Consider the following 26,523-nt stretch of genomic DNA (forward strand, 5'->3'; position numbering starts at 1 on the left):
CCCCGGGGGGGGGGGGGGGGTAGGATGGGGCCACCAGGGGGATCAAAGTTTTGCATACAAATATATAGGAAAAATCTTTAAAAATCTTCTTCTCAAAACCACTGAACCAGAAAAGCTGAGATTTACATGAAAGCTTCCAAACATAGTGCAAATTTAAGTTTGTTCAAATCATGCCCCCCCCCCCCCCCGGGGGGGGTAGGATGGGGCCACAATAGGGGATCAAAGTTTTACATACAAATATATGAAAAATCTTTTTAAAAACTTCTTCTGAAGAACCAATGAGCCAGAAGAGCTGAAATTTACATGACAGCTTTCTGACACAGTGCTGATTCAAGTTTGTTCAAATCATGTCCCCCGGGGTTAGGTTGGGGCCACAATAGGGAATCAAAGTTTTACGTAGAAATGTATAGAAACAATCTTTTAAAATCTTTTTCTCAAGAACCAATGAGCCAGAAGAGCTGAGATTTACATGAAAGATTCCTGACATAGTGGAGATTCAAGTTTCTTCAAAGTATGGCCCCCGGGGTAAGGTTGGGGTCACAATAGGGGATGAAAGTTTTACATACAAATATATAGGGAAAATCTTTAAAAAATTTCTTCTCAAGAACCATTGGGCCAAAGAAGTTGACATTTACGTGAAAGCTTTCTGACATAGTGCAGATTCAAGTTTGTAAAAATCATGTCCTCCAGGGGTAGGTTTGGGCCACAATAGGGACTACGGTTTTACATGCAAATATATATGGGCTAAGGTGACGCAGGTCAGCAATGTGGCCCACGGGCCTCTTGAAATAAAATGTAGATTTCTTGAAAAAAAAATATAATAGCCAATAAAAAATTAATGCACGATTTTGGGAAGGAAGGGAGAGGCTGCAAAAATCAAACCAAGATATATATATCAACAATTCTCAAGAAACGCGTACTAGCATTTCTATTTAAAAAAATATAGATGATCAAATCGGAATCTCTATACAGTTATTCATTATTTTATGTGTGTACAATATTAGAGCAAGATATAATGCTTATTTCTCCTACTTGTGTAAAATACGGAGTTAGGGACTTTATGTATTTTGACATTCACCTCTAAGAATCAATTATTATAGATAAGATTTGACTTTCCTTCTTTTTATAATACACAGGGATTTGTAGCCTAAACTTTGAAACTTTCCATGTATTTAAGTTTTCTTAAGGATTGTTTTAAATTGTTATGTATGTTATTAGGGTAATTATATCATTACATTATAGGCGCTATTTATGAATAATGATAATTACACATTTTAATTCTGACACTATGGATAGTTTATTCACATGTATGTGCACACCGATCTTATATTATCTTTTCTCTCACATTTTAAAGCGCTTTAGAGAACTTATGAAAAATCTCAAAATTATCCTTCATAATTAATTGCAGACTCTTGAACATTTGGCACAATAATACTTGTAATCCAAATTGAAGGCAAATGTAAAACTAAATTTCACTCCATCACTTAAAAAATATATTGAATTCCGACCTTTATACTTTGTTTAAAAAAAAACCAAAAACCACCCCCCCCCCCAAAAAAAACAACAACAAAAACCCAACAAAAAAAAAACAAAACCCAAAAAACATACGAACTACAGACTGCAAAGGATGAACGAAAATTTGAGAAATATTTAAATAGCCTGCCCAGAAACGCTGTAACTTACTGCAGATTGCTAACCTATAATCATCCCTCATCTTTCGAAAGTGGACGCTAGAAGCAATGACCCAATGAAACAAGACTTTGTAATCAAATTAGTGGTGAATTTCACCGAATCTTTCATTGCTATTACACAACAATGTTTATCACTAAAACGTAAATGTTTTGAAAATATTATGACAACTTTCAATTAAGAATATAATAAATTCAAACAATCAATCTTCTCATAGAATAGCGTGATCCTACAGGTATGACTGCTGGACTCTTAAATTATCATATGTTGTCAATCTCCATACTCACGCATGCTTTCAAACACTTAACGATTTCTTATCACTATACATTAATGTAACAACATACCTCTGTCATGAGATAAATAAAACATTTAGACCAAATCAATAAACAGGTAAATGCTAGAAAGCCGTATGTAATTTAATGCTAGAAAGCCGTATGTAATTTAATGCTAGAAAGCCGTATGTATTTCAATGCTAGAAAGCCGTATGTAATTTAATGCTAGAAAGCCGTGTGTAATTTAATGTTAGAAAGCCGTATGTAATTTAATGCTAGAAAGTCGTGTGTAATTTACTGATAGACGCCGGGTGTCTCTACGATTGTTATCAAAGCAAGTTTCACACTTATCGCCCTATTTATGGAAAGGTGTAAAACTGGGATACACTACTAAGTGCCTGACTGCAGTCACATACCATAGGAAATCGTTATATAAAAACACCTCACCTTTAAAATCGTGTATTCTACCTGTACACCATAGCATATTTAAAAGATACCAATCCATAGGAAGTTGTCGTCAAAACACTAGGTGCTAGACCTACAGTAAGAAGTATCTCAGATACTGCCTTGCCTTAAATAAGAACGACTCTCACTATTTTCTTATTATCCTCTATTCCTCATTTTCTGATCCATTATTTAGATATTTCACCATCCTCAGAAACTTAGTGATACCTTCTGTCGTTCGAGGTAAAATAAAAAGTTCGCGGTTCACATATTCAAACCTTGGCCGGAACGAAATTTGCAGAAAAACCTAGAACCTAAATCATGATCTTAACAAAGTATACAACATTACATGCATTTCGTCTTCTTTATGCTTATAGTAATTAATTCTAATAGTTCGTTCGCCGAAATTTTGCGATAATTAACCACAATACAGACTTAAATCTAACCCCCGATTTCAAAAAGTCTAGTTAAAGAGTCCCGGAAGTCATCGTACGTGGGCGGTAAATCTAGTACTGCCGACTCCCGACTCCCGATGGTCCCGGATTGCGATGTTTTAAAGATAATATTAAAACCGGCCAACAGAATTACTTCATACTTCTCGGGAACAATCTTTATGTCCAAATTGATTCACACAATTAAGAAAACCCAATAATTTTGTAACACACAAGTTCTTTTCACCTTTTATTCACAGTTGTAGTGTAATGTGATCAATCAATGATGAATCAATGAATGAATCAATGACAGTGCTCCTATAAATATAAATAAATAAAAACACATTATAATTTGTTCTAGTGACTTAACCAATGTACAAGATTTGCTTGACCTCAATCATATATACAAACATATTTCCTATGCAAGGATTCATATGTAGTACATGTATTATAAACATGCATAATTAGCAACATGAACAAATAGCAATTGCAAATACGCAAAGTTCACAAACCTAAACAAGGCACGCAATATCCGGCCCAAAAAATGGACACCACGACAGGTCAAGGTCAACGTAATACATTGATCACCTACATTTAGACCTATTAATAAAATAAACACTGTAAATATACTGAAACACACATATAACTCAAACACCGTTGTGTCACCGAAGTGCATGTATGTAAAACTCAATTATATTCTCCCATTAAGTATAAATAGAAAACATTAAGCTACAAACTAGTTCTCAATTCTATATGTCTGATTAAAGCAAATGCTAAATATTGAATTCTGCTTCCTAACAGCATTGTTTAGCAAAGAATCTCTTACAATACCTTGCACACGATATAGTGAATCTATGCACTCAAAATATTCACTGACAAATTATTGTGTACTTGAAAATGACAAATATATCACCAAAAACTTACACAACATCAGACACGTCTTTGTTGTTCTGTATCTCGTGCAAAAATACCGCCAATAGCAGGTTCTATTATTACACATACTGACCAATCACTGACCGTCTTCATAAGTGTGAAAAATATTACACGAAATTATTTTAACTCAACAAGAGATACTTTTACCCAAAATTAATAGAATATAATACTCTTCAAAGTCAATTATAATTAATTTTACAATACTAATCAGACACACAGAATACCAAAAATATCTAAGTAGTTGCAGAGTCTCAATGGCGCAGAGGTTAATGCCTATCGTCCATCACACGCGACCTTCTCTCGGCACCCGGTTCGAATCCCATCTGATACAACTTATTTCTTTTTTTTTTTTTTTATAAAAAATGTTCTCCCCTTACAAATCTCCCAACTTTTTATCATTGCTTACCACAGCAATGGGAAAATTTACTTCAACTCTAAAAATATGTAAACATTGACATCAAAATAAATTTTAAAAATATATACAATATTTCTTTCTGCACAAGACACTCTAAACTATGTCTCTATTCTGACTTTGTTTAGTCCAAGAATCACTAAGGGTTGCGCTTAATGTAACACCAAGATTCACAATAGCATCACTAAGTTCCTTAAAGTTTGAATTCTGGACCGAAATCTGATTACAAGAGTTTGACGACACGACACTTTGCGGTAATTTAAACGGATTGGAATGTTTTCCAGCCGTTGTTCGTTTACTCCGGCGCGGCTGTTCTGGTTCAACGAACTCTTCGTCTGATTTGCGATGACTCGACGACTCCTCAGCCTGGATCACTTCTTGTATTTGTTCTGGAATGTAATCACTATCTGAATCCTCCGTCTCGGAATCATCACTACTAGCGGTCACTTTTTCACCGGTGTCTAAAATTTCCTTCCTAGTGACGTTTTTTATTGGACCAGATCCATCCGCGAGTTGAATAGAATACACATTATCACCAAGATATTTCACAACTTTATACGGAGTGGAACACCACGTGTCAGAGTAATTGTTTAGGGGCGAGATCAAATGTTCAATGTTAGAGAGAACAGTTCGCATAGTTCTCACCAAGACACCCCCCCCCCCCCCCCCCCCCCAATACAAAACTAAATATCAAGTATGTTGAAACTAATCGTAATTGACACGTGTCAATAAGTATAAATTCTTAAACTTGAAATGTCACCTACTCAAAAGCGGTAAATCTAGTACTGTGTTATAAATACAAAAACCGAAAACGGACACCGATACAGGTACGGTTAACAAATAGCTCATAACACAATATGATCCAAAGAAAAATACCATTAAAACGGAAACAAATTACTTTTAAAAATTAATAAAATTTACCATTATTAGGCATTCTTTGTGTTTCTAAATTATGGCAGAACTCTTAGCCACATAAATTATGTACTTTCCCCGATTCTACGACGTGGACGTAGTTCTACCGCAGAGCCTTCATTACAAATTAAATTTAATTTGATGAATTTTAATTACACATTTATTACTAAGTGTCTTGAAGAAATATTCCATTCTACATATTGTCCTATTTGTTATGGTTTTTTAGTCAAACGTACTAAATCATGTGTTCTGTTTTGGTTCAATGTACGTTTATTTATCGCAAAAAATAATTCTATTTAAGAATAAAAATAAAAGATACAGTATTTAATTCTTTTTATAATAACAGAAAATATTCAAAATGTACATGATTTTGTTGATATATGATTTTTAACAATGTTTTGATTATTTAATTAACAGTTATATAACAAATTCTGAGCTTTAATATGTGTAAATTTTAATCATTAGAAAATCAAGATAAATTAATTTCTTTTTGTACATGTAAAATTGGTCCTTCAAAATTCTTATTAGATATTGTTTTGCTGGGGAAGAAAGAAAATTCAAACCCGAGTTTAGAAAATATAATAAAAATATTTGATTTTAGATACAAATATATAATATTTTTAAATAACATATTTTCTCTTAAATAATAGAACACCCCCTTGAAATTTCGAAATGTCATCTCTTTTTATTGATTTGCCCCCATTAACCCCCCCCCCCCCCGGGAAATTTATTACACCTAGAATTTGTTGTTCAAAATTCATAGGCAATGCGTCTTGCCTCGCATCAGATGGTAATTAACTAATTTGCTATGTAAAGGTTTTCACTTTCATTCGAAGTGGAAAATTGGTTAAATGACCACTTTTGAGGAGGCGATATTTCAAGTTTAAGAATTTATTTATATATAATTGGGTTTTTTTATTGTGTGGATCAATTTGGACATAAAGATTGTTCCCGAGAAGAATGAAGTTATTCTGTTGGTCGGTTTTGATATTATCTATAAACCATCGATCGCAATCCAGGACCAGGGAGTCAGGGGTCGGCAGTACACTCTATAGGCCTACATGTATATTTTGGAATCATTAAAACTGTGAAAAAGAAGAAATGCTTTTAGTAACACATAAAGATTTATTCAACATCGTTTTTTCTTTTAAATTTTTTTTAAGTATCTTTATAAATCATGCATTGAATGAAAAGTGTCCGTTTTCGGTTTTTGTATTTATAACACAGTACTAGATTCAAACTCCGTACAGGTTTTTTTTAATTGTGTGAATCAATTTGGACATAAAGATTGTTCCCGAGAAGTATGAAGTAATTCTGTTGGCCGGTTTTAATATTATATTTAAAACATCGCAATCCGGGACCATCGGGAGTCGGGAGTCGTCAGTACTAGATTTACCGCCCACCCTTTACGATACCACCGAAAACGAGACTGAAAATGTGATACCGGATCTGATGTCACAACCCATCATTGTCGGTTTTTTTCACAGCAAGACTGAAAACAAGAAAATATTCGAAGAGAAATGGCAAGTAAGAGTAAGGGACGCATGTGTGTAGTTGCAGGATGCAACAACAGACCCTCGGACACCGTTTCCGTCCATGTTTTCCCTAAGGACAAGCGACAGAGAGCAGCATGGACTCGATTTGTGAGACTGACCCGTGCAGACTGGACAGGACCGTCAAAGCATACTGTTGTTTGTAGTGCACATTTCACGGACGAATGTTTGGAGGCTCAGTTTTCACTGATGAGGGAATTTGGAATTCCTGCGAAAAAACGCCTCTGCCGTGGTGCGATTCCATCGCTTTATCCTAAGTGGAAAGTGAGCGACCCCAACCTTGCCTTCCTCTCTTCGCCCAAGTCTAAACCCAAGCGCCAGGCTGCCGTCAAGCTGGAGAAAAATAGGGTAGGTCGTGTGTAACTTTATTATGAAGATTCCATCGGTAAGAAAGTTGATAATTTTTATTGTAGTCTGTAACGTTTATTTAGCTTTATTGACTTTATAAGTTACAATACACGTGCGATCTGATGAGTGTTTTACATGCCCCATCTGAATAGGACCCTGGATTAGACTGCTGTTTAAACATATTCTGTCATATAGATCCACTGACCTCTCTTAGTAATGTGGTCAAGAACTTTGCATAATTTAGATATACGTAGACTTCTATTACTCTTTTAGTGGGCAACATTATTTTTCCAACACGATTAAATGTTAACATTAGAAAGATACCATATACTGATTAATCAAGTGAAGGCTGAGGGGTGTAGAGTGGGTGACCTGTAACCCCTGTTATAACTCCTACATGTATATCCTTTGGATTTATTCATTAATGAAAAGTAAATTATTTTCAAAAATGACATATGATGGAAACCCCTCTTCACTAATTTAATTTACACAAATAATGGGCAGATCCAGGAAGTTTGGAAAGGGAGGGGGTTCTACCGATATTAAATTTTAGTTGTTAAAGGGGGTTCTACCATTTATATGTATGGGTGTTTTTTAGCAAAATTTTCTGATGAAAGAGGAGGGTTCCGACTTTCAGGATACCCCTCCCCCCCCCCCCCCCTTCTGGATCCCCCACTGCAAATTATTTCAGTATTTACTTGGGGACATTTTATTTCACCAATCAGGTTATAGTGTTGTGTAATACACCTGTTTTGTTCGCAGTCGTTCACTAGTTCTGACATGTTATTGTGGTATATATATCAGAATATGCATTTTACATCGGGATCAAAGTTTGTTATATTGTGTATGTTGTATGAATTGCATTAAAACAAAGCTGCCATTGATGATTGACTTGAATATGAATAGTCTGTTATCATGCATTAATCTGGGAAAGAGAAGTTTGAGTGTTTGCATATTTGTTTAAATTTGTAGATATTATCAGAATTGATACCAGGGTATGAAAGTACTAGCAAGGCAGTATCAGAGGATAGGATGGAAGTACCTGAGATTGAAAAGATGGAAGTAGATAATCCAAAACCAGGTGAAACAGTGAGTATAATAAATGGTATAAATTACTGTAACACGTTTTGTATGAATTATTGTGTAGTAGCTGACACAGGCAATTACATCTCTTGGGGTCAAATTTACTATTAACGAGTAAAGGTATAGAACTCTAAATATAAGGTACCAGTGCTCGAGCTGGGCTTCGCCATTTTCGCCAATGGCGAATTTTTTTCAAAAATGGCGGAAAAAAATTGAAAGTGGCGAAAATCCCTTTTTGCAATAAATTGTATTTTTAACCCTTTGTCAGTGACACATTATCGCCTGTTTGTTTATGCAGTCAAAATCTGTTTATTCAGTCAACGCGTGCGACCAGAAATCTTGCGTCGCTCCAGTGCACACAGAGCTGGTCACAGCCTCAGGTAATTTATGGCTGCAAAAAAGTCGGTGATTATGTAATAAAGTACATCGGACAGCTGTTTAACCTGCTGTGGTCAATTGTTTAACATTTAAAGTCTTATTCATTATCGTGTTATCATCTCCACATTAATGTCAATTCTTAACCAGAGAACCGACCGGTAATTAAATTGGCCGTATTATTGTGTATAATGTATATCTGAATACATCAATTGTTTGTTTTTGCGGCCAAACTCGTTGATTACAAGATTTTGATTTTGATGTGTTTGATTTTAGTTCGAATATTTCATAAACAATGCGGTCGGTCACCATTGATATGGACATGGCAATTTTAATAAATAATGTTCTTTGAAGTTCGGTGCGCAACAGTATAAAAATGCTAATCTCATAAGACTATGCACCCCATTCTATTTTGACACTAAACTTGTAGCTTCTGACCCTAGTCAGTCTAAAATTAAAAAAATATCTATGTTTGGCTTTACAGTCAACCCCACCTCCTCAAACATCTGATTCTGTCCAAATTGCAAAATCTTCCATACAAAAACGGAAATTTAATAGGGAATGGTTGAGATACGACTCTAAATTGGGCTTGATGTTTTGTGACATCTGCATTTCGGCCAATGTACACAATGTTTTCACTGAGGGGTGTAGCATCATGAAGTTTATATTTATATGATTTATTATCTGAATTTTGATTTTCATAATAGAATTTATCAAACAAATCAACTTCTTATTATTTCAGAAAGAAATGTTTAGGTACGGTAGCTGGATATGATTAAGTAATGTAACTGATTCAAAATGCTAAAATAAGTGTAATGAATAAAATAATATATAATATGATGGAAATAATTGTAAAGCATGTGATTATTTGTGCCGCGCCACTCCCCAAAAAAGTGGCGAAAGGGAATTCTGGTCCAGTGGGAGCACTGTAAGGTACCCAAGTAATTTACTTGGGGACATTTTATTTCACCAATTACTCAGATAAACATTTATGAAGATGTGACAGTACACCCACAATTATTTACTGGTGGGTTTTATTTCAACGATTTTTCCATTTGTTTTGACATAGAAAGGTAATAGCCCAGAACAAGCAATTATGTACAGTATATACTGTAGTTTGTATTGTTAAAGCTACACACACGACAACTTTGCCCCCATATAGGGTATATTGGGCTGGCAGAAATAATTTGAATGTGCATTGGACTAAGAATTTTATTAATTTATTGACCTCTAAATTAAGATCATGCCTTGTTTTATACTGTTACTGAACATTAGAATTTAGCTTAAATATTCAGATCAGGAAATTTTCTACATTCCATAGCCCTTGGGAGTAGTGATACTTTGTGCTCGAGTGATCGATAAGGCCTGTGGGCCTCTTGTTTGTTAAAAAAACTCCTTCTCACAGACACACATTTGCATGCACATAATTTGCAGATTGACAGAAGTTAGGGTACATTGGACTCATAATTATTATACCCCCCGCAACAAGTTGTGGGGGGGGGGGGGGGTATACTGGAATCAGGTTGTCCGTCTGTCCGTCCATCCGTCTGAAGACGCAATGGTTTCCGGACTCTAAAGCATTATCCTTTCCACCTACCGTCACCATATCATATATATGGACTACCCATGGGATGAAGATGTTCCCTATCGATTTTGGGGTCAAAAGGTCAAAGATCACGTGCACTGGACATCGAAATACCAATATGGTTTCCGGGCTCTAAAGCGTTATCCTTTCCACCTACAGTCACCATATCATACATATGGACTACCCATGGGATGAAGATGTTTCCTATCGGTTTTGGGGTCAAAAGGTCAAAGGTCACGCGCACTGGACATCGAAGTAGCAATATGGTTCGGTTTGTCATGCCATTTGTTTTTTACACTCAGAAAAGAGGTAGTTTATACCTATTACCAACACCCTTTGGGAGATTGGGTTAAGCGGGGGGTATTCTTAGTGAGCATTGCTCACAGTACCTCTTGTTAAAATTTGTTTCCTTCTAAAATAAAAATTCATACGCAGTAAATTCTCATTACATGCAAGTATTACTTATCTTGTAATTCATATGAAAAGTAAAGTACAAGGCCTTATGTGTACTCTAAGGTAGGTAGTCACGTGGTACAGTGACGTCACATGCGCCCTTCGGATTGTTAAAGTACTGCGAGATATTATTAAAAACTCAACTTTAAGGGGCCTAATTTATTTACCATGGGCAACATTTAAATCGATGTAATCATGTTGACAAATTTTCCGAGTTTTACATGTTTTCGCCACCAGTGCACACATATAACGATGTAAATATCCAAATACATCGAGTAAAGCGTGTATGAAATCAGCAATATTGTGAGTAAATAACGTTTATATGCATGGGTCGCTGTCTACAAACTGTTTGGTGATATTGTTCCTTTAAACATCTGTAATTGGTGCTGTTTTTCTAAAATAATCAGTGCAATCATTATTTATTTTTGGATTAGACAAATTATGATACGTTAAATTGTTGACAACTAGGCCCTATGTCAAGCTATTGTCACGAGTGCATTTCGGAAAGAAAGAAAAAGACAACACACACACAAATCAATAAAAATAATGAAATTTAAAGTGGAAATCACATTATTTTATTTTGATAAAGCAATCTTGTTACTATTTTGAATTGTGATCTGCACGTCTTTAGGAATTACAAAGTGGGAGCACGGCGTTATATTGACGCACTCAAGTGCTACGAGTTCAATAAGGACATACTTTTATAATTCAATTTAAAGTTAGGAAATACAATATAATTACATCAATTAATTTTTTATATACAGTAATATTTTATTATTCTTTGAATATTTGAAAAAGTTAAGCTCCCCAGGGTGCATTTTGTAATTTGATTTAACTTCTTTCTTTAAGTACCGACCTTTGCTTCATGATTGGGAGGTCATGAGCTCAAGCTCCACTTATACCTTAGCCTTGTCTAACCTAAGGTGTAAAAAATAGACTTATCATTTGCGCCAAAGACCAGGCATTTAGAAGTGATTGATTGATTTACTGTATATTGTACAACGATAATTTTTCAGGCATATGGAGATGTCACCATTGCCGATGAAGTGCTACAAAATTTAGGCCTCTGCTCGGTGCTTAGGCCTTTGAGCAGGGAGGGATCTTTATTGTGACACGGGACCTCAGTTTTTGCGGTCCCGTCTGAAGGACCACCCCATTTAGTCATTAGTCACCTCTTAGGACAAGCAAGGGGTACTGAGAACTTATTCTAACCCCGATCCTCATGGGATCATTTAGAAGTGTGAGAGTTACGGGATTTGAGGATAAGACCTTGAGGTCCCATGCTGTGGTAGGCGTTGAAATTTGACATGATAAAGAGCCCTCATGTTACGTCCTGCGACTCCGAGTGCAGGTCTAAGTTCCGAACCTTCACCTACAAATGATGAATGTCGGAATTAAGGAAGCTCCACCCTCATGGGACTTATCAAAATTAATGATTCAAAGTAGGAAATTTGTATTGATTTCTGCTTGATATTGCTGAATTTAATCAATAACCGAAGAAAATATTTATGTTGCCACATTTTAAGGATGTCAGACCTGAAAAAGCAAAAGTTTATATCAATATCAAAAATCTCGCATTTTCATTGATTAGCACGATAGAAATGCATAAAAAGTGATTGAAATGACCAAATATTAATTTCAACAGATTCAAAAAACTGCTTCTTTATAAATATATATATGAATTAATTGTAAATATCAAGGAAATCTTTGTATAATAAAGAAATACCAGCAAAGGAGTTATTGCCCTTGACAACATTTTTGTAATATAATTGATTATTAAAGGGTTCGTACAGGTCCTTGAATCCTTGAAAAGTCATGGAATTTTAATTTGAAAATTAAAGACCTTGAAAAGTCATGGAAATCAGTATTGTTGCAAAAAGTCCTTGAATAGTCCTGGAAAATTATATAAATGGCAAATTATTTTTTATTAGGTGTTAAAATCATCAATCATCGATCTTTTGTTTGTCTCCCGGTGCTGTTTTTCTATGTCAAACTGTTTCTTCCCATTGTAAACAAGGAACCATGCAGTTAATGTTTAGCAATAGGGACAAATTGAGCCCATGATTTGTTTGAAATTTATACAAATAAGTGAATAGATATGTCATTAGTGTTACAGCTTATTTTACAACAATGATTAAATACGGGAGTACGTACATATCCATGGTTTGATGCAGGGTAAAATTTCCTATGCTTGTGTGCAATTTTATTTTCATTTTATTATTTCCTTTTATCAATATAATTTCATTTTCTTATTCATTTTTTTTTTAATCCGTTGAAGATAGTTTACTTATTGATGGAAATTTGGCTCACATGAGCAGATCGATACATGGCATTTAAAATTCTAAAATGTAAATCTTTTATGTTATTTCTTATATCACCCCCCCCCCCCCCCCCAATTTTAGTTACATGAAAGTCAATAAAAATTATTCTATCAATTGTTTAAACATTCTAGGAATTTTCTTTACATTACACTAGAGATCGGGCTCAAAATTTCCATTATTTTTGTTGACAACTTGCATGGGTTACTGATATGTTTAAAACCATGAAGAAATAATGAATGAATATTTCTTTCCATGGTAGGATTAATTTTAAATCTACCTCCATAGAGAAAAGAGTTCTAAAAAGTCAGACGTAAATCGCAATCGTAAGTGTTACGACTTCGTTAGGTTTCGTGAAACGCTCGTATACGTGCGAGTCAAATGATCTTAAACGTAATCCTACGTTTTCGATCTACGATCGATTAGTGAAACGGCCGCCTGACTAGTACAACAGGGGTCTCTGATAGACAGGTCATGGTAGCTCAATGGTTAGAGCACCTGACTAGTACAACAGGGGTCTCTGATAGACAGGTCATGGTAGCTCAATGGTTAGAGCACCTGACTAGTAATACAGGGATCTCTGATAGACCGGTCACAATAGCTCAATGGTTAGAACACCTGACTAGTATTACAGGGGTCTCTGATAGACCGGTCACAGTAGCTCAATGGTTAGCTCACCTGACTAGTAATACAGGGGTCTCGGATAGAACGGTCACGGTAGCTCAATGGTTAGAACACCTGACTAGTAATACAGGGGTCTCGGATAGACCGGTCTTGGTAGCTCAATGGTTAGAACACCTGACTAGTAATACAGGGGTCTCGGATAGACCGGTCACAGTAGCTCAATGGTTAGAACACCTGACTAGTAATACAGTGGTCTCAGATAGACCGGTCATGATAGCTCAGTGGTTAGAGCACCTGGCTAGTAATACAGGGGTCTTGAGTTTATTTCAGATTGTTGATTAATTAACTGTACATCTGAATGTGAATTAATGACTTTACATCAGATTATATAGATCTACAACTCCCATGTTTTTTCCTTCGATATGTGTACCGACTATAGTGATAATTATTTCCTTATGAATGTGATGCAGATGTGAACAATATGCATATGAATCTCGATGAATATAGTACATCTATTTAAATGGCTGGGAATTGCAACAAAAAATGAACGTAGAATGTAAATTTCAAAATAGATGTCAAGTTTGAAGATGCATAATGGTATGAACAGTGTGCTTTACATACTTTTTATGAAACGCTAACAATGATTTATGAAGTATACCAGCATGAAGTGTTGCAGTTCATTCCCTCGTGTGTTTTTTTAAAAATACAATTAATTTCTTAAGCAATGAATTTTGCATCTGATTGTGAATCAATAATTAATTGATAATGAGTCAATGATTATAAAATTGTAACTCAATGATTTACAATTCTGTTGGGAGATTTTTAGTGATCATGATTGATCATTGTTTGGGAGTGACAATGATCGTGGTTTTGTAGATGTTTTATTGTCAGTAAATATGGTTTTGTAGATGCTTGTGATTGTTAGTGATCATGGTTTTGTGGATGTTTGTTAGTAATCATGGTTTTGTAGATGTTTGTGATTGTCAGTGATTGTGGTTTTGTAGATGTTTGATTGTCAGTGATCATGGTTTTGTAGATGTTTGTGATTGTAAGTGATTGTAGTTTTGTAGATGTTTGTCAGTGATCATGGTTTTGTAGATGTTTGTGATTGTAAGTGATTGTGGTTTTGTAGATGTTTGATTGTCAGTTATCACGGTTTTGTAGATGTTTGCGATTGTAAGTGAGTGTGGTTTTGTGGATGTTTGTTTGTCAGTGATCATGGTTTTGTAGATGTTTGTGATTGTAAGTGATTGTGGTTTTGTAGATGTTTGATTGTCAGTGATCACGGTTCTGTAGATGTTTGTGATTGTGGTTTTGTGGATGTTTGTTTGTCAGTGATCACGGTTTTGTAGATGTTTGTGATTGTAAGTGATTGTGGTTTTGTAGATTTCTAAGATTTAGATATGATTGTAAGTGATTTTTGTTTTGTAGATGCCTAAGCGAAAAGGAAAGCGCAACTTTAGGGAAAAGATGGTGTTGGACAGAATGAGAAAAAGAGAGAAGAGACGACAGGACCGTCTAGAACAGGCAGAATCTTTTGTCCTTTGTGGGGATGTCTCAGCTTCTCTCGGTAACATCCGTGTTTTTATTGATCTGACCACTGATTTAGAGAAGACCATATCGATTATATTTTGAAATTTTAATATTTTTCTTTCTATTTCATTCAACTGCATATGTTTTCAGTAGATTACGTAGGTTTTAAAGTTTTCATTTCAAAATATTTATTGTACAATAACATCTATATATATATCCTCTTCTTTCCTTTTGTTAGGGTTCTCTCTGATGTTATATGTATTCTAAACAATAAATAAGAGGCCTTTCATTTATAGAGTAGAATGAGATATTATGTACTGACCTAAGGAATACATAAAAAAAAAAACAATTCTTTTTCACAACTCTATTATCAAGAATATTACATCATTAATCTGGGTTTATTGCACCAAAATTGTGTCCAATTTATTTGATTTTTATTTATCTTATTTTTATTTGATTAATTATATTTAATTACTTACATGTAGTGAGCTTTTCTGATTGCCTGTTGTACGTCTGTCTGTCCGTCCATAAACTTTTTACATTTCGACTTCTTTGCCAGAACCACTGGGCCAATTTCAACCAAACTTGGCAAAAATCATCCTTGGGTTAAGGGCTTTCAAGTTTGTTCAAATGAGGGGCCATGTCCTCTTCAAAGAGGAAGATAATCACAAAAGAGATCAAAGTTTTACAAGCAAATATATCGGGGGAAATTTTAAATATGGTCCAAGGTGACTCAGGTGAGTGATGTGTTTATTGTCCTATGGGGATCAGGGTTAGAATAGGTCCTCAGTATCCCTTGCTTGTTGTAAGAGGTGACTAAATAGGGAGATCCTGATGATGAGACTGCATAAACCGAGGCCCCATGTCACAGCAGGTGTGGCACAATAAAGATCCCTTCCTGCTCAAAAGCCTTAGGTGCCAAGCATAGGTCTAAATTTTGCAGCCATTCACTGGCAACGGTGACGTCTCCATATAAGTGAAAAATTCTTGAGTGAAACATACAATATACAACCAACCAACCTTTTTAGCTCACCTGATCTGAAAGCTCAAGTGAGCTTTTCTAATTGCCTGTTGTCTGTTGTCTGTCTGTCTTACCATCCGTCCTTCTGTAAACTCTTTACATTTTCGACTTCCTCTCCAGAACCACTGAGCCAATTATAATCAAACTTGGCCAAAAGTATCCATGTGTGAAGGGCTTTCAAGTTTGTTCAAATGAAGGGCCATGCCCCCTTCAAAGGGGAGATAATCACAAAAATAGGGTGGGGTCATTTAAAAATCTTCTTCTCAAGAACCACTGGACCAGAAGAGCGGAAATTTATATGAAATCTTCCTGACATAAAGCAGATTCAACTTTGTTAAAATCATGGCCCCTGGGTGTTGGATGGGGCCAAAATAGAGGATCAAAGTTATACATACAAATATATAGGGAAAATCTTTAAAAATCTTCTCTAAAACTACTGGGTCAGAAAAGCTGAAATTTAGTACATGAAAGCTTCCTGACATAGTGTAGATTCAAGTTTGTTAAAATCACGACCCCTGGGAGTAAGATGAGGCGACAATAGGGGATCAAAGTTTTACATGCAAATATATAGGGGAAATCTTGAAAAATCTTCTCAAGAACCACTGAGCCAGAAAAGTTGAGATTTAGATGAAAGCACTTCCTGACATAGTGCAGATTCAAGTTTGTGAAACTCATGACCCCTGGGATTAGGATGGGGCCACAATAGGGGATCAAAGTTTTACATAACTAATTAATAGAAAAAATCTTTAAAAAAATTTACCTTACGAACCATTAGGCCAATCAAGTTTACATTTGCACAAAAGCTTCCTGATATAGTGCAGATTAAAGTTTGTAAAAATCATGGTCCCCAGGGGTAATATGGGGCCACCGTAGGGGAACAAAATTTTACATACAAATATATAGGGAAAATCATTAAAAATCTTCTTAAAAATCACTGGCCAGGAAAGTTTACATTTACATGAAAGCTTCAAGACATAGTGCAGATTCAATTTTGTAAAAATCATGACCCCCAGGAGTAGGTTGTGGCCACAATAGGAATCAAAGTTTTACATGTGAATAGGAAACATCTTTAAATATTAGCCAAGGTGACTCAGGTGAGCGATGTGGCCCATGGGCCTCTTGTTTATCATTCCAGAGAAAATCACCAAAAATCATGAAATAATTGTGAGCTTGTTTTATAAGTCTTTCCTTTGTGAAATCATGATTCATGCAAGGTGTTTAAATGAACCATTGAATGGAATTATAGTGTAATGAGCCACCTTCAGACTTTAAAGTAATTCATTAGGAATCAACAAATCTGGTTTTTAGCCTCTGTGTAGCGATCTAGACAACTCGAGATATCAAGACAACCAGCAATATGCTAGTTTTTGAAACAAAATTTTCCAAATGTGAGAACTGAACCCCCATCATTTTAGTTGATGATTTTAAATAAAACTAGTTTATTTTGTATAGTTGGTGGGACTCTATCCCCCCGCCCCTCTTTTTTGTGGCGAAAAAGTACTATACACATGTATATGATTTTGGGGTTTCAGCCTCGTTTTGAACATTTTCTGGATCTGTCCTTATCTGATGGTGTCAAATATTGACTACAAATTAAAGCTAATTATACCCCCGCAACAAGTTGTGGGGGGGGGGGGGTATACTGGAATCGGGTTGTCCGTCTGTCCGTCCGTCCATCCGTCTGTAGACGCAATGGTTTCCGGGCTCTAAAGCATTATCCTTTCCACCTACCGTCACCATATCATATATATGGACTACCCATGGGATGAAGATGTTCCCTATTGATTTTGGGGTCAAAAGGTCAAAGGTCAAGCGCACTGGACATCGAAGTAGCAATATGGTTTCCGGGCTCTAAAGCGTTATCCTTTCCACCTACAGTCACCATATCATACATATGGACTACCCATGGGATGAAGATGTTCCCTATCGATTTTGGGGTCAAAAGGTCAAAGGTCACACGCACTGGACATCGAAGTAGCAATATGGTTTCCGGGCTCTAAAGCGTTATCCTTTCGACCTACAGTCACCATATCATGCATATGGACTACCCATGGGATGAAGATATTCCCTATTGATTTTTGGGTCAAAGGTCATGCGCACTGGACATCCAAGTAGCAATATGGTTCGGTTAGTCATGCCATTTGTTTTTTACACTCAGAAAAGAGGTAGTTTATACCTATTACCAACAAACTTTGGGAAATTGGGGTAAGCGGGGGGTATTCTTAGTGAGGATTGCTCACAGTACCTCTTGTTTTCATCTTGTACTAAAAAAAATAATTTTAACATGAATTCTAAAATTAATCAAAATCATAATAAGATTTCCCTACCCCCCCCCCCCCCCCCCCCCAGCTCCCAAATGGCCAGGTTGTATAGTAGAGGTTTAAAATCGGATTATTAAGGAGGGTGTGTGTGGGAAATTCTAGACTGTTTAGGAGTAAATCTAACTAATGTATTTCATGTAAATTTCCACAAGTAGATACCCCCTTTAATGGCATGCAAGAGACATATACAACTGATGGAGAAAAATGTCCCCTGAAAAGGTCAAGGTCAAAACGGGGTCGTGCAGCTGTCCATGATTTTGAGGAGGAACTATATTCACCTGCTAAGAAATGGAAAAGAACATCCGGCATACAGTCCTCATCCGTACATCCGTCGGATTCTTCCTCTCAAAGTTACGATCCAATTTATCAAGAGTCTCACATGGAAAGTGATCCCATGGATCCGTCAGATCTCATCGCTGTGAAGAGTGAGCCGACGGATTCTTCATACATTGTCTATATAGACAATGCAGAGGAGCCGTCAGGAATGACAGAAATGGTGGCCTTGTGTTAGGGGAATTTTGGGATTGAAGTTCCTGAAGATACAGACAAGATTTCTGATCCTGTCACAGAGATAGAAAATTCAGCCTTTTCTCAGTCTTTACAAACACACAAGACATCTGATACCTGTAACACACAGCTAGAAAATTTCCCATCTGAGAAGTAAGAATAGAAAACCTGTGAGAACATCAATCATCATGAACCATTGAGAGTAAGAAATTCATATATAAATCTTTTGTTCTATATTTATTTTTTTATTGTGAAGATTGAACATATGGTGTAGAATAATGTCTGTTACGTGTTTGTCAGTGTATGACCACAATTGCAAAGAGAGTTTAAAATTTTCCTCAGCAACATGTTTGTATATTTTCCCAAAATGTTCTCTCAGGAACCATATGTAAGTCCATATAATGTCCCCTAATCATTGAAGGTACATAAACAAACTCACAGTGGAGAGAAGGAGAGGGAATATTCGTGTTACATCTGTAATAAAACCTGTCCTACGCCCGGCTTCCTGAAAAGACACCTCAGGACTCAAAGAGGAACCGCCATGTCCCACCCAAAGAGGAACTGTGGTGTCCCGCACAAAGAGGAACCGTGGTGTCCCACCCAAAGAGGAACTGCGGTGTCCCGCCCAAAGAAGAACCACGGTGTCCCTCCCAAAGTACACTAGAGTAAGCATACCGGTCCTTGTAATCACTATAAAATGTACAATGATGTATGTTAAAGGGAAGTAATCACTATAAAATGTACAATGATGCATGTTAAAGGGAAGTAATCACTATAAAGTGTACAATGATGTATGTTAAAGGGAAGTAATCACTATAAAGTGTACAATGATGTATGTTAAAGGGAAGTAATCACTATAAAGTGTACAATGATGTATGTTAAAGGGAAGTATTGGTATAGGTATAGATATGTCTTGTAGATTCAAGTCTGTCCACCTCTTAACCCCTGAGGCTAGTTATATAGGGGGTGGGGTCATTTAAAAATCTTCTGAAGAACCACTGGACCAGAAAAGTTGAAATTTACATTAAAGCTTCCTATCATAGAGTAGATTCAAGTGTGTTCAAATCATGGACCCCGGGGGTAAGGTGGCGCCATGATAGGTGATCAAAGTTTTATATGCTAATATATATATATATATAGGAAAAATCTTTAAAATTATATCTTGAACTATTTAAGCTGGGGCTATTATTTTTAGCTCACCTGAACCGAAGGTTCAAGTGAGCTTTTCTGATCACATTTTGTCCGTCGTCCGTCTGTAAACTTTACACATTTTTGACTTCTTCTCCAGAACCACTGGGCCAAATTCAACCAAACTTGCCACAAAGCATCCTTGGGTGAAGGGAATTCAGATTTGTTCAAATGAAGGGTCATGCCATTTTTCAAGGGGAGATAATTAAGAATATGTGAAATTTTGGTGGTATCTTTTAAAAATCTTCTTCTCAAGAACCACTGGGCCAGAAAAGATGAAATTTATAGATAAGCTTTATTAGGTAGTGCAGATTCTAAATTGTAAAAATCATGGCCCCCGGGGGTCGGATGGGGCCACAATAGGGGATCAAAGTTTTACATACAAATATATAGGAAAATTTTTTTAAAATCTTCTCAAGAACCAATGAGCCAGAAGACCTGAAATTTATATGAAAGCTTCCTGATATAGTGTAGATTCTAAATTGTTAAAATCATGGCCCCCGGGGGTCAGATGGGGCCACAATAGGAGATCAAAGTTTTACATACAAATATATAGGAAAAATCTTTAAAAATCTTCTTTTCAAGAACCACTGAGCCAGAAAAGCTGAGATTTATATGAAAGCTTCCTGATATAGTGCAGATTCTAAATTGTTAAAATCCTGGCCCCCGGAGGTCGGATGGGGCCACAATAGGGGATCAAAGTTTTATATACAGATATATAGGAATTTTTTTTTAAAATCTTCTTCTCAAGAACCACTGAGCCAGAAAAGCTGAGATTTATATGAAAGCTTCCTGATATAGTGCAGATTCTAAATTGTTAAAATCATGGCTCCCGGGGGTCGGATGGAGCCACAATAAGGGATCAAAGTTTTACATACAAATATATAGGAAATTTTTTAAAAAATCTTCTCAAGAACCACTGAGCCAGAAAAGCTGAGATTTACATGAAAGCTTTCTGATATAGTGCAAATTCAAGTTTGTTAAAATCATGGCCCCCGGGGGTCGGGTGGGGCCACAAGGGGGATCAAAGTTTTACATACAATATATAGGAAAATCTTTAAAAATCTTCCTCTCAAGAACCACTGAGCCAGAAAAGCTAAAATTTATATGATAGCTTCCTGATATAATACAGATTCAAGTTTGTTAAAATGATGGCCCTCCGGGGCTAGGATGGGGCCACAAGGGGGATCAAAGTTTTATATACATATATTTAGGAAAAATCTTTAAAAATCTTCTTCTCAAGAACCACTGAGCAAGAAAAGCTGAGATTTATATGAAAGCTTTCTGACATAATGCAGATTCTAAATTGTTAAAATCATGGCCGCCGGGGGTCAGATGGGGCTACAATTGGGGATCAAAGTTTTACATACAAATATATAGGGACATTCTTTAAAAATCTTCTTCTCAAGAACCACTGAGCCAGAAAAGCTGATATTTACATGAAATCGTCCTGATATAGTGCAAATTCAAGTTTGTTAAAATGATGGCCCCGGGGGTAGGATGGGGCCACAATAGGGGTTCAAAGTTTTACATACAAATATAAAGAGAAAATCTTTAAAAATCTTCTTCTCAAGAAAAACTGAGCCAGAAAAGCTGATATTTACATGAAAAGCTTCCTAACATAGAGCAGAGTTAAGTTTGTTCAAATCATGGCCCCCTGTGGTAGGATGGGGCCACAATAGGGGATCAAAGTTTTACATACAAATATATAGGAAAAATCTTTAAAAATCTTCTTCTCAAGAACCACTGAGCCAGAAAAGCTGATATTTACATGAAAGCTTTCTGACATAGTGCAGATTCAAGTTTGTTCAAATCATGGTCCCTGGGGGTAGGATGGGGCCACAAAGGGGGATCAAAGTTTTACATACAAATATATAGGAAAAATCTATAACCCTACTCAGACCTGATAATTTGTGATGTCTCCCTGCTAAACAGTCCATAATAGTTTTATTATCCTGAAGAATCTGAATGTTAAAAAAAAATATCACACATTTATTGACTTTTACCATGTATCTTTTTTATGCCCCCCTTCAAAAAAGAGGGGCATATTGGTTTGCATCCGTCGGTCGGTCGGTACACCACATGTTGTCCGCTCAATATCTTGAGAACCATTCACTTGATCGTAATGATATTTCATATATGGGTTGGTTATTTAAAGAAGAGGACCCTTATTGTTTTTCAGGTCAAAAGGTTAAAGGTCAAGGGTCAATCTACTCTGGACATAGGAATATACTGTCCGCTCAATATCTTGAGAACCCTTTGCTTCACAGACATCAGACTTGGTACACTGGTACATCTTAAGGAGTAGATGACCCCTATTGATTTTGAGGTCACATGGTCAAAGGTCAAGGGTCAAACTGGACATAGGAATATATTGACCACTCAATGTCTCGAGAATCCTTTGCTTGACAGACATTAAACTTGGTACACTGGTATATCTTTAAAAGAAAATGACCCCTATTGATTTTGAGGTCACAAGGTCAAGGGTCAAACTGGACATTGGAATATACTGTCCGCTCAATATCTTGAGAACCCTTTGCTTGAAAGACATCAAACTTGATACACTGGTACATCTTCAGGAGTTGATGACCCCTATTGAATTTTAGGTTACATGGTCAATCCACACTTGACATAGGAAGATATTGTCTGCTCAATATTTTGAATTGATGATACTACTCTCAATTAAATGATGTGTGTTTATAACCCTTTTCAATTTTGCACCGGGGGGGGGGGGGGGGGGGGGGGGGGGGGGGGGGGGGGGGCATATGTGTTTTACAAACATCTCTTGTTTTCTTCTCGATTGTTATTTGCGAGTGTTAATGTTGGCACTGAAGTTTATGATTAACGATCCCGCATATTTTCAATTAATTTTTTTATAGCCTAGAACTTTCTCGCTTGTGCCATTAGAAGTTATCTTCTAGAGGGAGACAACACAGTTGTCACCCTGCGCGTGAGGGAGACATCTCGAATTATCTCCCTCCACGTGACCAGCCCTCGACCAATGAAATTTACTGTATTATTCTGAAGGATAATAACATGGATTATAACAGTACTCATTCTTTTTCAGCTCTCTAGAGGACACCATCACATTGGTCGCGTTTTCCTTCACTCTGCTATTTGTACAGTAGACGACGGATATCTCCGAGTTGACTATTGTTCATCATAATATTGACAATCACCGATGGGGCCACTTCCAAGCAGATTATACGATATTGACTATCATCGATGGGGCCACTTCCATGCAGATTATGACGTCAGTGATGATGTGGAACCAGTTTTGTATCTTGATAACAATAGGGTTTAAATTGTAGGAGATTTAAATGCAAGTTGTAGGTGGGGCAAAAAATCACTGTGAGATTTAAATGTCAGTGGTAGGCGGGGCGGAAAAAAAAGCACTGGGAGATTTAAGTGCTAGTGGTAGGTGAGACAAAAAATCACTGGAAGATTTAAATGCTAGTGGTGAGCGGGACAAAAAAAATCAATGGAGATTTAAATGCTAGGGGTGGGCAGGGCAAAAAATCACTGAAAGATTTAAATACTAGTGGTAGGCTGGGCAAAAAAAATCACTGGCAGATTATAATGCGAGTGGTAGGCGGGAAAAAACAACCGACAATTACATTGCGGGAAATTAAAGTGCTGTATGGCTGTAGATGGCAACAGATGTGCTCCCACATTTAATCATTCCATATAAGAATATGTATGTATTGTACTAATTTATGTCGGAGATCACAACCAAAACTAGTTTGCATATGTTTGTTTATTTCTTACCTTATGCAATACATTTGTATTTTATTTCATATTCCTTATTTTACATTTTATGAATCCAATTGTACAATATATTTATATACTGCTTTTATCACTTGTGGCATTTTACACCCCTGCATTGTAAATACTCAGCAGTCGTTGATTCATGCTGTGTCATTTTATGTCCCTGCATTGTAAACACTCAGTAGTCGTTGATTCATGCTGTGTCATTTTATACCCCCTTCGTTGTAAATACTCAGTAGTCGTTGATTCATGCTGTGTCATTTTAAGTCCCCGCATTGTAAATACTCAGTAGTCGTTGATTCATGCTGTGTCATTTTACACCCCTGCATTGTAAATACTGAGTAGTCATTGATTCATGCTGTGTCATTTTACGCCCCCGCATTGTAAATACTCAGTAGTCGATGATTCGTGCTGTGTCATTTTACGCCCCCACATTGTAAATACTCAGCAGTCGTTGATTCATGCTGTGTCATTTTACGCCCCCACATTGTAAATACTCAGTAGTCGTTGATTCATGCTGTGACATTGTACGCCCCCACATTGTAAATACTCAGTAGTCGTTGATTTATGCTGTCATTTTACGCCCCCGCATTGTAAACACTCAGCAGTCGTTGATTCATGCTGTGTCATGTAACGACCCCGCATTGTAAATACTCTGCAGTCGTTGATTCATGCTGTGTCTGTGTCATGTTTACTTTCACAGGAATGTGAAGATGTAAGTTATATTTTCTCAAGACATTTAAAACAAACATTCTGAGGTCTCTTGTACAGTTTCAAAATTTTTATTTTGAATTTGAAAAGTGCTGATCATGACATGCATGCCTTTAAAGGACTAAGCAGTTTTTAATGTATCATCATAGTATATTTTGAATTTATAAATGTTTTTATATATCATTTGTCAAATAATCTACATGCTGTATTAAATTTTGATTTTTGAATGAGCATCTATCATGGTTATGTATTTACTGAATTCTCTGTACACTTGTAAGTTGTCTGGTGATGTGAGAATGTCCCTGGTGTATTTACTGAATTCTCTGTACACTTGTAAGCTGTCTGATGATGTGAGAATGTCCCAGGTGTATTTACTGAATTCTCTGTACACTTGTAAGCTGTCTGGTGATGTGAGAATGTCCCTGGTGTATTTACTGAATTCTCTGTACACTTGTAAGCTGTCTGATGATGTGAGAATGTCCCTGGTGTATTTACTGAATTTTCTGTACACTTGTAAGCTGTCTGATGATGTGAGAATGTCCCTGGTGTATTTACTGAATTCTCTGTACACTTGTAAGCTGTCTGATGATGTGAGAATGTCCCTGGTGTATTTACTGAATTCTCTGTACACTTGTAAGTTGTCTGGTGATGTGAGAATGTCCCTGGTGTATTTACTGAATTCTCTGTACACTTGTAAGCTGTCTGGTGATGTGAGAATGTCCCTGATGTATTTACTGAATTCTCTGTACACTTGTAAGCTGTCTAGTGATGTGAGAATGTACAAAATCGCTGTCATACCGTGAAAAGGTCAGCAGACTGTTGTAAAATTAGTGTTAAATCTAGAGAGGGCACACATATCATATGTTCTAAAGGGCACTTTTCTTAGCGGCAAGACAATTTCGGGGCACTTTTATTCTATCATACTATGATAGTGATAGAATAATCATTTAGCCTCTTTAAAAGTTAATACCTGCTACCTTGATTTTAAACTTTTCAATTAACTTAAAAAAAACAAAAACAACAGCTTATATTAAATATTTTTAAAAATTAGAGAAGAAAGGGCATGGTGCAATTAAAAAGGGCATGACGCCAGCCAAGAAGGGCATGGTGTGGCACCATGCTAGTTTGCTTGATTTAACACTAAAAATGGTGCTGAAGCCTTGAGCTGGAGTATATATGTCATGGCAATGCTTTCAATGAGATGCAGGTATATTTATTCAACATTGATGTGATCATTCTGATTCAGCAAACCCGTGTTCACAATTTTCTTTAAGGAAAAGTTTATAACATGAATTTGTTGCAGGAAATCTTGTCATTGGACTTGTACGTACAGTTTTATCTAAACATTCAAGCCACTCTTTTCACAATTATGACAAAGTATGCAATCGTAAGGAAAGACAACTCTTCCACAACCAGGAACTTCCTCAATTTCAGACATGATAATAACGTGTATGTCATTCCATGTTCTATTATAGTACAGAACTATCAAGAGGCAGTTCCACCCTCTAATTTCTATGAGTTTTGCTGTATTCTTTTATAATTACATTAATTAGGATATGGAGCTCACTTCTGAAGTGGGTCATATTGAAATTTGATTTTATGATTGAAAACTTTTAGTATCATTATATTTATTTTGTATACATGTATGTATGTACAGTAAATGATATGCCTTTTTACACAATAAAACTATGACATTGATATAACTTTGGTTTAATTATGATATGATAGGAGGAACGATAAGAATGTTGGGCTGGGTTTTAGTAACTGTTGATGGAGGAGGGTTGGAGGTTATGATCAGGGGAGGATCCTTGAAATTCTGAGTGTAATGGAGCCAAAATTGTGCCTTGAAATATTCGTATGCTGATGTTATTACCTCAACTGTTTATGTCGTGTGTTTATTTGTTTCTCTCTTCATGAGGTGTTCATTAGCTCACCTGTTAATAAGGTGTTCATTAGCTCACCTCTTCATGAAGTGTTCATTAGCTCATGAGGTGTTCATTAGCTCAGCTGTTCATGAGGTGTTCATTAGCTCACCTGTTTAT

At 36.3% G+C, this 26,523-nt stretch overlaps 2 protein-coding genes across 5 annotated transcripts in view; both read left to right on the forward strand.

The window, feature by feature from the left end:
• The window catches only part of LOC125661245 (uncharacterized), a 211,627-nt gene that overhangs the window by 55,573 nt on the left and 129,531 nt on the right, over nucleotides 1-26,523 (forward strand). The gene's annotated exons all lie outside the window — the stretch shown is intronic.
• Nucleotides 5,928-26,181, forward strand: LOC125661240 (uncharacterized). Its single transcript, XM_056146599.1, has 6 exons — nucleotides 5,928-6,994; nucleotides 7,967-8,083; nucleotides 14,864-15,002; nucleotides 18,463-19,016; nucleotides 19,236-19,479; nucleotides 23,070-26,181. Exons 1-4 carry the CDS (start codon nucleotides 6,614-6,616, stop codon nucleotides 18,816-18,818), a joined length of 993 nt encoding a protein of 330 aa, XP_056002574.1. The 5' UTR covers nucleotides 5,928-6,613; the 3' UTR covers nucleotides 18,819-19,016; nucleotides 19,236-19,479; nucleotides 23,070-26,181.

The sequence above is a fragment of the Ostrea edulis genome, chromosome 8 (genome assembly GCF_947568905.1).
Source record: "Ostrea edulis chromosome 8, xbOstEdul1.1, whole genome shotgun sequence".
In the NCBI taxonomy this organism is placed as follows: domain Eukaryota; kingdom Metazoa; phylum Mollusca; class Bivalvia; order Ostreida; family Ostreidae; genus Ostrea; species Ostrea edulis.